Consider the following 12,521-nt stretch of genomic DNA (forward strand, 5'->3'; position numbering starts at 1 on the left):
TTGAGGGTATCCCTACACCAAGTCCCACAACCCTTTCTGTTGTTTCTATGACAGTCCTTCAGCTGTTAAATTTATCAACTCAGCCATTGCTTATGATCCACAAGGACAATGGCTGCTGCATGCAAATAATGACATACGAAAGCATCACCAACAGTTATGCCTGTAATACCCACCCCATTCCATATCCTCCAACTGATAGCTGCTGACACCCTGGCCTGCTCTCCCTCTGCCTCAGATAAGGACTAAGGAGGTTGCTGTCTGGTGTGAATGCCTTCAGGACTCCCTTATCACATCCAGACTTTCTCTGCTCCCCTCTTTCTTTTTTAATTTGAGGCTGATGAAACATTGAAACGGAAGGAAAGATATTAATGCCCTCTGGTCTTTTTTGTCTTTTTCTAATACCATACAATGGCTTCCCAGTACCCTCCAAGTCTCCGGATTCATCTCCCAGCTCTGATCCTGGTGTATGAAATCTCTTTCATCCTCATATTTTATTTTTTTGTCTCGTATGATCATCAAGGAGACCTTGCCGTCTACCCGGGTAAGTCTACAAATGCATTTGTATGGATGTTCCAACCTCTATTAACTTCAATTGGTAGTTTAATTTAGTTTAATGAACAGGAAATGTAGTTCAATCAGCTCAGGCTATAGTGGGAACTAGTATTTCATGGAGGATCAGTCTGCCAGCTTGAGGACTCTCAAGTCTAATTGTCATTATGAGGAACTCTGGCTTGTTGTCTTGAAGTTATCTCAGGTCCTTCAGTATCCCAAGAAGGCATCCATTGGGAGTTGCTGGTGATATGCACAGTTTCTGAATGTTGTTTTCTCAGGAAGGAAAGGAAAGGTCCCCTGTGCAAGCACCAGTCATTTTCCAACTCTGGGGTGACGTTGCTTTCACAACGTTTTCACGGCAGACTTTTTACGGGGTGGTTTGCCATTGCCTTCCCCAGTCATCTACACTTTCCCCCCAGCAAGCTGGGTACTCATTTTACTGACCTCTGAAGGATGGAAGGCTGAGTCAACCTCAAGCCAGCTACCTGAAAACCCAGCTTTTGCCGGGAATCGAACTCAGCTTGTGAGCAGAGCTTAGGACTGCACTTTAACACTTTGCACCACGGGGCTCTTGTTTTCTCAAGTAGTAGGTAAATAATTGATCAATTAACATCTTTCATTGTTCCACTCTTATACAAAGATGATGTAGACATTGGGCTGGATCCTATCAGCTTTTCTAATGGTGACAAAAGGAGCAAACTCTCTCCCCCATTTGACCGTTCAAAAAGGCTCTGCTGGGAATTGCAGGACCCACGTGGACAAAAGCTCTATAGGACAGGAGCTGCAGTGAGGAAGAGAATTTGGCACAATCTGAGTGGAAAAGCTGGTAGGAGTCAAGCGCCAAGATTGCCTTGTCGAGGGGTTTTTCAGAAGTGGGGAAATCAAGAGGTGTTTCCCCACTGAAGTGTGCATGCCCACAAAAGTTTACATTCTGAATAAAACTTTGTTCGTCTTAAAGGTGCTGCTGGACTCCAACATTGTTCTGTTGCTTCAGATCAATATGTCTGCCCATCTAGAGCTCCCCGGAGTGTTCAATGAGCAGCCAGTAGGAACAAAACAGGCAGTTCAAAGCTATTTTCCCTACACCACCCCAAACACAGCTGCTTTGGTGGGGCAGAGCAATCTTTAACTCATTCACAAGGCTGGAGAACTAGCATCAGGCCTTGGGCCATCCCTGCATGTAGGGTTGCCAAGTCCAACCCCAGAAATATCTGGGGACTTTGGGGGTGGAGCCAGGAGACTTTGGGGGTGGAGCCAGGAGACACTGAGGTGGAGCTAGGGGGGAGGGGGAAACGGCACCGGGGAACGTGGCCAGCCGCCCCATTTCGGAGCGGGCTGCGCAGCTGCTGCCTCTTCTCCGCTCGCCGTGGCTGCTCCTCCGAGATGGGCTCAGGCTGAGCCCATCTCGGAGGAGCAGCCACGGCGAGTGGAGAAGAGGCGGCAGCGGCGCGGCGGCCTCGCCCGCTCCGCCTCTGGGGTGGAATCGGAGGGGGGGGGGTTGAGGCAGGCCGGGGGCGTGGCGAGCCGTGAGTGGGCGGCAGCAGCGCGGCGGCCTCGCTCGCTCCAGGATCGGGCGGCTCGCCATGCTCCCCAGTGCCGTTTCCCCCCCTCCCCCTGCTTCCATTTTTTGGGGGAGCAGGGGAAGAGGGTGGAAATCCTGGGGTTCCCCGCCAGGGCGGGAGGGTTGGGAAACCTACTTGCATGGCTCAAGGCAGCAGCCTCACAGGTTGATGGCAACCAGGGAAGAGATGCACCATGTGATTCTAAGCAGAGTTACATTCTTCTGAGGCCACTGATTTCAATGGATTTGGAAGAGTGAAAATCTTTCTAGGATCTAGGGGTGCCAGATCACCCATGACCAGCAGCTAGGGATGGGCAGGTAGGGTTGCCAGTTCCAGGTTGGGAAACTCCTGGAGATTTGGGGATGAAGATTTGGGGCTCTCAGTGGGGTACAATGCTATAGAGTCCACCCTCCCAAGCATCCATTTTCTCCAGGGGAACTGATCTCTGTAGTCAGGAGATGACCTGTAATTCCTGGGGATCCCCAGGTCACACCTAGAGACCCGGGGCATTCGTACTGGGACCCCACTAAACTGTGCCAGGGGTGGGGGGAGTCTGCATCACTTCCCACCACAAGGTTAGAAGGCCCAATTTCTTCACTGAAGCGAGGATTTTGGTCTGGTCAATGCCTGGGAACAAAATGTGAAGTTCCAAATGGTGCAGCTCAAAAACAAAAATAGCCTTCCGCATCTGTGCCAACAAATCCCTAGTTCTCAAGAGCCTCTCCTGTCTTCTAGATGGTGTGGAATGCAGTTTTAAGTGACAAAGCGTACACACATAGACAAACAAGGAAAATGAACAGGTATATTGTATTGGTGTGAACTATACTGGCATATCATTAGTGAGGTTAACCAGTGTTTCTTTTTCATTTTTTTTAAAACCTGAATCCCACAGAGGCTGCCTCAAGTACCAGAACAGAAGAAACGGGGGGAAGGAGGAGATAAAAATGGAGAAATTAATAGTATTATAAACAATGCTGTCCTTTTAGGCTTCCCAACCCTCCCGCCCTGGCGGGGGACCCCATGATTTCCACCCTCTTCCCCCGCTCCCCAAAAAAATGGAAGCAGGGGGAGGGGGGGGGAAACGGCGCCGGGGAGCATGGCGAGCCACCCGATCCTGGAGCGGGTGAGGCCGCCACGCTGCTGCCGCCCCCTCCCCGCCCACCACAGCTGCTCCTCCGAGATGGGCCCAGGCTGAGCCCATCTCGGAGGAGCAGCCAAGAGCAGCGCAGGCAAAACCAGAGAAGGGGAGGGCGAGGCAGGCCAGGAGCATGGCGAGCCGCGAATTCGGGCCCTTCTAGGACCCGGACTCGCGGCTCGCCACGCCCCCAGCCCACCTCCACCCCCCCCTCCGATTCCACCCCAGAGGCGGAGCGGGCAAGGCCGCCGCGCCGCTGCCGCCTCTTCTCCGCTCGCCGTGGCTGCTCCTCCGAGATGGGCTCAGGCTGAGCCCATCTCGGAGGAGCAGCCACGGCGAGCGGAGAAGAGGTGGCAGCTGCGCAGCGGCGTCCCCCGCTCCGAGACGGGCGGCTCGCCAGGCTCCCCGGCGCCGTTTCCCCCCCTCTCCCCTAGCTCCACCCCAGTGTCTCCTGGCTCCACCCCCAAAGTCCCCTGGCTCCACCCCCAAAGTCCCCAGATATTTCTGGGGTTGGACTTGGCAACCCTATGTCCTTTCCTTCCTAGCTATTTTTCTCCAGGATGACCTGAGTAACACATTCCCTGCCATTTCCTACTAAGAAAGAAACGCCATATATTTTCAGCTGTGCTGCACTGCCTAGAACTCATCTAGCCTCTGCAGCTTGTTTGCTAAGGAGCTCGTCCACCAAAGCAGAACTGTCTGGATGTGATAGTGGCCTGCTTATCACTGGTGCAGGTGGTGCATCTCCCCTGTGCTGATTTTTAAGCCAGCTCCACACAAAACCTCTCAAGCCTCTTTGGCTGGCTTTGGCATGCAACTGGTCCAAAGGCATGGTGGAGTGGTTAATGTCAGTCCAGGATCTGAGAGACCCAGACTTTAATTCCCCCATGTGCCATGGAAGTTTGAGGTGTGACCTTGCGTCAGACTAGGGTTGCCAAGTCCAATTTAAGAAATATCTGGGGACTTTGGGGGTGGAGCCAGGAGGCATTAGGGGTGGAGCCAAGATCAAGGCTGTGACAAGCATAATTGAACTCCAAGGGGAGTTCTGGCCATCACATTTAAAGGGACGTCACACATTTTCAATTCCTTCCTTCCATAGGAAATAACGAAGGATAGGGGCACCTTCTTTTGGGGCTCATAGAATTGGACCCCCTGGTCCAATTTTTTTGAAACTGGGGGGGTATTTTGGGGAGAGGCATGGGATGCTATACTGAAAATTTGGTACCACTACCTCAAAAAACAGCCCCCCCCAGATACCCGCGGATCAATTCTCCATTATTTTCTATGGGAATAAATCTCCCTAGGGAATAAAAGAGTTCCCAGCAGACATTTCCCTCCCCTCCCCCTGCTTTCTGACGACCCTGAAGTGGGGGGAGGGCCTCCAAACCGGGGGATCCCCTGGCCCCTCCTGGGGATCGGCAACCCTACATCAGACATTCTCTCTCTGTCTAACCCACCTTGCAGGATTGTTGAAGGGATAATATGGAGGAGGGCAGGATGGTGCTGTAAGCTGCTTTGGGTTCCTATTGAGGAGATAGGTAGGAAAAAACAAATACAAAACAGACTGTGGTGTTTAGGGGAAGACCTGGAGTGGGGAGACTGACAGTTCCCCTACCAGCCAAAGGTCACTGAAGAAGAGAAGAAGAATTGTTTTTTAAACCCTGCTTTTCATTACCCAAAAGAGTCTTAGAGTGGCTTACAATCGCCTTTCTTCCTCTTCCCACAACAGACATCCAGTGGCAAACTGGGTCTAAAAATATTGGTTGCCAGAAGACAAAAGGGGCCCACCAACAACTATAAGGCTATCATTTAATTTTTATAAGAAAGAAATAAAATTTTTAAAAAAACATGTGGGAAAAAGGTACAATTAAAACTTTTGCAAAATAAATGGAGATATATATTTAGTTATTACAGTGTACATATATATTTTACATTTTACTGACAGTATGCTGTAGATACTAAATGTAAACACAGATTGCATTTTCTCCAGGGGAGCTGATCTCTGCCAGCTGGAGATCAGTTGTAAAAGCAGGAGATCCCCAGACCCCACCTGGAGACTGGCAACCCTAAATACAATGTACATTTTAGTTGCATGACAGTAATAATATTGGAATTTCTATTATATTTTCAAACTAAAAGGACATTAACATTTTTAACATTGCCTAATGCTTAAGGGGGCCTACTTCAGCAAGGACCCACTTACCATTGGGCAAGCTGACACCCTGGCCAGTCCACCACTGACCCTGTGAGGTAGGTAGGGCTGAGAGAACTGCTCTTGAGAGAACAGCTCTGAGAGAACTATGACTGGCCCAAGATCATACAACTGCCTTAATGTGGAGGAGTGTGGAATCAAACCTGGCTCTTTCAGATTAGAGTCTACCACTCTTAAGTGTGCGGACTCTTATCTGGGAGAACCGGGTTTGATTCCACACTCCTCCACTTGCACCTGCTGGCATGGCCTTGGGTCAGCCAGAGCTCTGGCAGAGGCTGTCCTTGAAAGGGCAGCTGCTGTGAGAGCTCTCTCCAGCCCCACCCACCTCACAGGGTGTCTGTTGTGGGGGAGGGAGGTAAAGGAGATTGTGAGCCGCTCTGAGACTCTTCGGAGTGGAGGGCGGGATATAAATCCAATATCATCTTCTTCTTCTTCTTAACCACTACACCACACTACTCCCATGGGAGGCTCATATGATGTCCCTGCTGTTTTTTGTTTCCTCACATGCACTTGATCCCCACTAGTGTGAGATTTGCAGCATGATCTAAACTGTATTGACTAAGAAGTAGGCCCCTTTTTATTTTCAAACCGCTCTTTCTGTCTAGTACATTTGTCCTTTAATGAGCTCAGGATGCTATGAACATACCTCTTCGCATCACTATTTTACCCTCACAACAACAGCCCCATACCAGGGGGGTAGAAGGAAAGCAACTGGATCAAGGTCACTAAGTGAGTGGCATGAGAGAATGGGAATTCAAACCCAGGTCTCCAAGTTCTTAGTCCAATGCTCTTAAGCACTGCACTTAACCACTAGCTGCCTTGATGGTGCTCATTGGGCAAAAAGTTGGCATCTATGTTTTGTAAATAAATGATACACCATTATCCCTGTTTCTGAATATTGAGAATTTTCAGGGAGTAGTCACCAAGTTTATCTTCATCTGGATGAGAGAGCATTGGAGATTTATTGTACCCTTGAAATATTGAGCAAAAACAAACAGGCACTCTCCATCAAGCACCAAATCCCCAGCAAAACAGGAGAAGAGGGAGAGACCCCATGTTTACCTTAAGCCAGTTTAGACCTCCAAAATGCTCAGTTCTCTTATTCCATGTTGTTCAAAAGATGGCTATGGTTGCTGTGACGGAACCGGCCTGATTCTGCCTTCAGACCCGGTCCCGTCAACTCCCTATTGAGTCGCCAACTCCTGGAGGGAGCTATTTCTCCTCCTGCCCCTTGGGCTCGCTGCCACCACCTGCTCAGTCTAGGGGTTCAGATTGAGAGGAACAGGACTCCCAATCCCCCTCTCCAGCTATGAGGCCAGGCCTCAAGTTCCTCTGCCACCCTGTACTTGGGTTTTACAGAGACCTCAGCACTTCTTTGGGGCACCCCTGGAGGATTGGCACCTTATCCAACTGCATGCCTTCCCCCTTCCCCAGGGCCCCCTTTATAAAGCAGCGAGGTCTAAGGCGGTAGGGGATCTATGTGGTACAGAGTTTGACTGCCAGCATTCCAAACAGAAAAAAATATTTATTTACAAGAGAAAAAGAAAGGGAAAGAAAAACAAAACAAAAACAGTTGCATATAAAAAGTTAGCACAGCACAGCACCCGCACAGCAAACAGCATGACAAAGGAAAGGTGTTATAAATGCATCCTACTGTCCCTGGTCTAAACTTGCCCCGCCTTGGGGATGATTTACTTGGTCTGACTGCCTGGGGGCTTCATAGGCAGGAGCCCCCATGCTCACCACATGCTCCCTTGAGCGCCAGTTGCAAAACTGCCTCCTCTTCCTGCTAACTCCAATCCCAAGAACAAAAGAACTTCCTGCCTCTCTAGGGGACTTTCCCCCTAGCGTTGTTGGTTTGGCTCTGGAAGGGAGGGGGGGTTTGGAGGGAGGATAGGCCAAAGCCTGCTTAGGAGTTTCATGTTTTCCCTCCCAATGAAGCACCAACATTGACTAAAATGGCGTTTCTCCACAGTTGCCAATCTCCATGTGTGCCTAGAGATCTCTCAGAATTACAATTAATCTCCCGATTACAGAAACCAGTTACCTTGGAGAAAATGGATATATTACCTAAACCCCACCATTCCCAGACTTTACTATGAAATCTACAGGGATTTCCAAACCCAAAGTTAGCGACCTTAGAATGAACACTAAAGAGGCAATGACCCCTTATAAATCCATGCATAGCCAGCCGGTAGGCCTGCAGCGACTACCCCACTGGGATATGTAGTGTGGGGCTAGAGCAAATGTCCTACCTTACCCAAAGGGTGCTATATGATATTGCTCATAGCAAAATTAATCTACAGAGTTGTTAGTATTTGCAGTAAGTTGTCCCTGGATGCTGCCAAATTGACCTTGTATCCTGCATGATCTTCATCTCTGCCACACAGCTTTTCAAGATGTCAGCGTCATGGTGTTTTTTGGCTTTGGTTTTCTCCTGGCTTTCTTGAGGAGATACGGCTTCAGCAGCACTGGATTCGGCCTTCTTCTTGCCGCCCTGGGAGTGCAGTGGGCTGTTATCATGGACGGATTCCTGTTTCATTTCTCACATGGGAAAATGAAGATCAGTCTTCAAAGGTAGTTGATGTGTTTTGGAGTGCCTTTTTAAAAACTGCAAGCAGATCTCAGATTATGGGGCATCCAACAATTCTGGGAGATCTCCAGGCTCTACCCAGAGGTTGAGCAACCAACCTCTGAGCAACCTGAACAGGCTACTGTGGTCAAAAATTACTAAGTGCCATTAACAAACAATAGAAGAAATTTAATCTAACTGGTGTGTCTATAAATCAATATACATAATATAAAAGTTGCATATGAAACTTTTTATGTTATGTATATTGATTTATAGACACACCTGTCAGATTAAATTTCTTCTATTGTTTGTTAATGGCAATTAGTAATTTTTGATCACAGTAGCCTGTTCAGGTCGTTGGTTGCTCATCCTTTACGTGATCACTCTTTGGCATCTCCCTCCCCACCCAGAAGTTGGCAACCCCATCAGAGAACTTTAAAAAAAAAAAACCCTTCCTTCTAGGAGCTGGGGCAGCATACAAAGAGCAACCTTGTGAGGTAGGCCAGAGTGAATGAGAATAACTGGCCCAGGGTCAACCAGTGAGCTTTATGGCTGAATGGGGACTTGAATCCGGTCTTACCAGTCCTAGCCTAACCATCACACCAATGTAATTCCAGGAATCTTGAAAGAAGGCTTAGTTTCCTCCATTACCAATGAAAAGCAAAGGATAAAATTATTTCCTCCCTGTGACTCATAGATCCATTCTGCTTTGGGATCAAAAACAGGGACAGTGTGGTGGTTGGAAAGACAAGAAGTCCTCTCACTCAGAGAGCACTGGATCCAGTCTGTTAACTCCAGTTACGGCTGATGCTCATCGATAGCCTTGATCCGTGTTTCTCCAAAAGGATAGATAGATTCCCTTCGTGTCTCTGAAGATCATCTGACAGCTGGATGCAAATTCCTTGAAGAATGAACATTTTTGCATAGCTGCCTGTATTATTTATGATCTCAAAATTAATGGCCTTGTCTCCTGTCTTAATCAGGCACTCCATCTTCTTCCCTGAAGTCCTTCACAAAATAATAATTATAATAAATGTGTCCATTAGCTAGAAAATGAGCATGTGAGTGAGTGGATTAACCAACACATGTAGTTTATTGTGAAGGTATTTACAACAGTTTATCTCCCCTGTTGCTTAAGCCTCTATTGGTTTCCTTTTTAAAGAAAAGCAGGATTTTTCAGTTTTCAGCACAATAAGCACAGGCAAACAAGATCAAGGAGAGCCTGCCAGTCTTCTGGCAATTGCAAGAATCTCTGTGCATTTGCTCATTTAGATATTTATATCCTGATTTTCACCTCAACTGGAACCCAAAGCTGCTTACAACATAATTCTCCTCTCCTCCATTTTATCTTCACAACCTCCCTGTGCAGCAGCAGCAGAAGAAGAATTGCAGATTTATAAGAAGAAGAAGAAGAAGATATTGGATTTATATCCCGCCCTCCACTCCAAAGAGTCTCAGAGCGGCTCACAATCTCCTTTACCTTCCTCCCCCACAACAGACACCCTGTGAGGTGGGTGGGGCTGGAGAGGGCTCTCACAGCAGCTGCCCTTTCAAGGACAACCTCTGCCAGAGCTATGGCTGACCCAAGGCCATTTCAGCAGGTGCAAGTGGAGGAGTGGGGAATCAAACCCGGTTCTCCCAGATAAGAGTCCGCACACTTAACCACTACACCAAACTGGCTATAACCCACCCTTCTCTCTGAATCAGAGACTCAGAGCGGCTTACAATCTCCTATATCTTCTTCCCCCACAACAGATACCCTGTGAGGTGGATGGGGCTGAGAGGGCTCACACAGCAGCTGCCTTTTCAAGGACAACCTCTGCCACAGCTATGGCTAACCCAAGGCCATTCCAGCAGGTGCAAGTGAAGGAGTGGGGAATCAAACCTGGTTCTCCCAGATAAGAGTCCATGCACTTAACCACTACACCAAACTGGCTCCAAACTAGCTTAGGCAGAGAGTGTGTGATTGGCCCAAGGTCACCTAGCAAGCGTCCATGGTGGAGACTCAAAACGTGGTCTCATAGATCCTAGTCTGACAGTCTAACCACTATACCACACAGCCTCTCTTTTCGGCTTTATTGTATAGTTGTAAGCTGCCTTGAGCAGGTCAGGACAGGTGACACGCTCATTTTCTAAATAAATAAGACAAACTAGCAATTTATCTATTAAAATGGTCTCCCTCAAAAGGCAAACACTGGAACACTGCAATTGACCAAGGACGATTCCTGATAGATGTGGAGAGTTTGTAGTAGGTGTGTTTCCAACAAATAGGTCTGGCTTGGGTTTGCTTCTGGCATCAAGAGGTTTCTTGACGGCTACTGTTTTTAGTGTCTTCTGGTAAGGGGGAGTGGGGACAGCACATTGAGAGCACAGGAAAGGGTCAGGATCAACACCAAACGCACAGCATTCTGTGACAGTAGATCTAGCGGTCTGGATTATTTGGGAGCAAAAATTCCAAGGAGCACAGAATGGGCATAAAGTGTCTGCTTTTGGCAAAAGAGATGAGGGGACAAAGGTATTTGCCCAAGACTGCTGGCCATGTTGAGGAATAAGCAAGAAGGCAGATGTGGTTTCTGGGGTGAGATAAAGCAAAACCCTGAACAGCAACCCAGGTGGCTGGGGAAGGTCCAGCCGTCCAATCGAGAAATACATGTTACCAAAACATGCAAACATGATGGATGCATTCATTTATGGCATAGGAAAACGTGCCGTAAGAACATTCAAACCATTAAAGACATGCAGAATAAGGGTTTGGTCAAAGGCATGAACTTTACAGATTACGATTCTAACTCAACCTGTGTTGTTTACAAGAGCTTTAACCAACTGTTCCCTCAGACTAGAACAAGGAAGACCACAACTCCACTTAAGCTGATCCACACTGATATTGGTGGGCCGATAGGAGGATGGATGTGCGCTTAACTTCCTTTCACCAGTCATTCCTCCACTGCAAATCCATCCCCCTTCCATACTGACAGAAGCTTCCCATTGTAACAACACGTGGTTCTGCTTAGGAATTACAACCCTCTGGTAATCAGATGGCCTCCCCCACTCCCACTGTTCTTTCAGTTTTGGGTGCAGTTGCAGGCAGGGGTATGTTGCTTTATTTCTAATTATCTTGGGGGACAGTTTAAATAAAGAGAGTGGAGACCGCTGAAAAGTTTCAGGGTTGTTCTTTCTTTTAAACCTCCCATGTCCATTTCTCAGTCACACTTTCAGAGCCAAGCAACCAATTGCACAGGAATCCCATGGCAGAATCTGCTAACGTGTTTGTCTACCACCCCATCAATTTATCTACAAAGTGGCCTTAGGCTGAGAGTATTGGTCCAGAAGCAGTAGATGAGTTCCGAGGGTCTTTGCATATGAACATATGAAGCTGCCTTATACAGAATCAGACCCTTGGTTCATCAAAGTCAGTATTGTCTTCTCAGACTGGCAGCGGCTCTCCGGGATCTCAAGCTGAGGTTTTTCACACCTATTTGCCTGGACCCTTTTTTGGAGATGCCAGGGATTGAACCTGGGACCTTCTGCTTCCCAAGCAGATGCTCTACCACTGAGCCACTGTCCCTCCCCTGACTGGCAGTGGCTCTCCAGGGTCTCAAGCGGAGGTTTTTCACACCTATTTGCCTGGACCCTTTTTTGGAGATGCCAGGGATTGAACCTGGGACCTTCTGCTTCCCAAGCAGATGCTCTACCACTGAGCCACCATCCCTCCCCTTTGGCAAGGAAAGGTTTTTCCAATACTTATTAGTCAGGAAGACCCTTCTCTTAAAACCAGAATGGAGGTCTGCATACAAAGCTGTAGCTCCTACCATAAAGGAAAGGTTCTTGATTTAATAGGAGCCGTGGGGCAGAGTGCTTGGAAGCTTTACCAGCTGTTTCAGCATCTTTGCCCAGTCACTGCAGCTGGGTTGTCGTCCCTTCCCAAAGGTATCTATTCATTCTTCAAGAGGGGGGATGCAGGTAGTTCTTCCAGCACTACCAATCTGACCAAAGGGGAATTAAATTAAAAAAATATTAAAATATAAACCATGGACCTCCCATGTAGTTTAGCTTTCATGCCCAACCTTGTTTACCATATGTGGAGGGGGACAAACATAAAGTGGAGGAGAGAGAGCTACCCTGGAAGGCACCCTGGGTCCTCTTTGGAAAGAAAAGCAAGGTTGAAATATCTACATAAATAAATAGGTTTGTGGAGACTGCAAACAATAGCATATAGTGGAAATGAAGGGCAGACAAGTAATGGAATTAAGTACAAGTTTTTTGACTGAGATATGCCCTTAGGGTAGAATTGGATATTGCTAGAGATGTGTGGCCACTACTGAAAATAGCACCTTTGTGCCTTTCCTCTGCAGTGTTTAGCAAACAGAAAGGCAAATTGCATGATTTCAGCTTGACATGGAGCAAGGGTGGGGCAATTCACAAGAGAATGACGGCATTTCCCTTGTTTTCACCGCTAAAAGAGAAAGAGGAGCAGACTTCTGTTTTCAG

General features: G+C 47.9%; 1 protein-coding gene across 1 annotated transcript in view; it reads left to right on the forward strand.

Annotated features, from left to right (window-relative positions):
• The first annotated feature begins 266 nt into the window (after window positions 1-266).
• Window positions 267-12,521, forward strand: part of LOC132586340 (RH-like protein) — a 39,606-nt gene continuing 27,351 nt past the window's right edge. Inside the window, exons 1-2 of the mRNA XM_060258374.1 lie at window positions 267-541; window positions 7,852-8,038. Coding sequence (XP_060114357.1) covers window positions 409-541; window positions 7,852-8,038 — 320 coding nt within the window. The 5' untranslated portion in view covers window positions 267-408. The remainder of the gene's footprint in view (window positions 542-7,851; window positions 8,039-12,521) is intronic.

Source organism: Heteronotia binoei, chromosome 17, assembly GCF_032191835.1.
Source record: "Heteronotia binoei isolate CCM8104 ecotype False Entrance Well chromosome 17, APGP_CSIRO_Hbin_v1, whole genome shotgun sequence".
Taxonomy (NCBI): domain Eukaryota; kingdom Metazoa; phylum Chordata; class Lepidosauria; order Squamata; family Gekkonidae; genus Heteronotia; species Heteronotia binoei.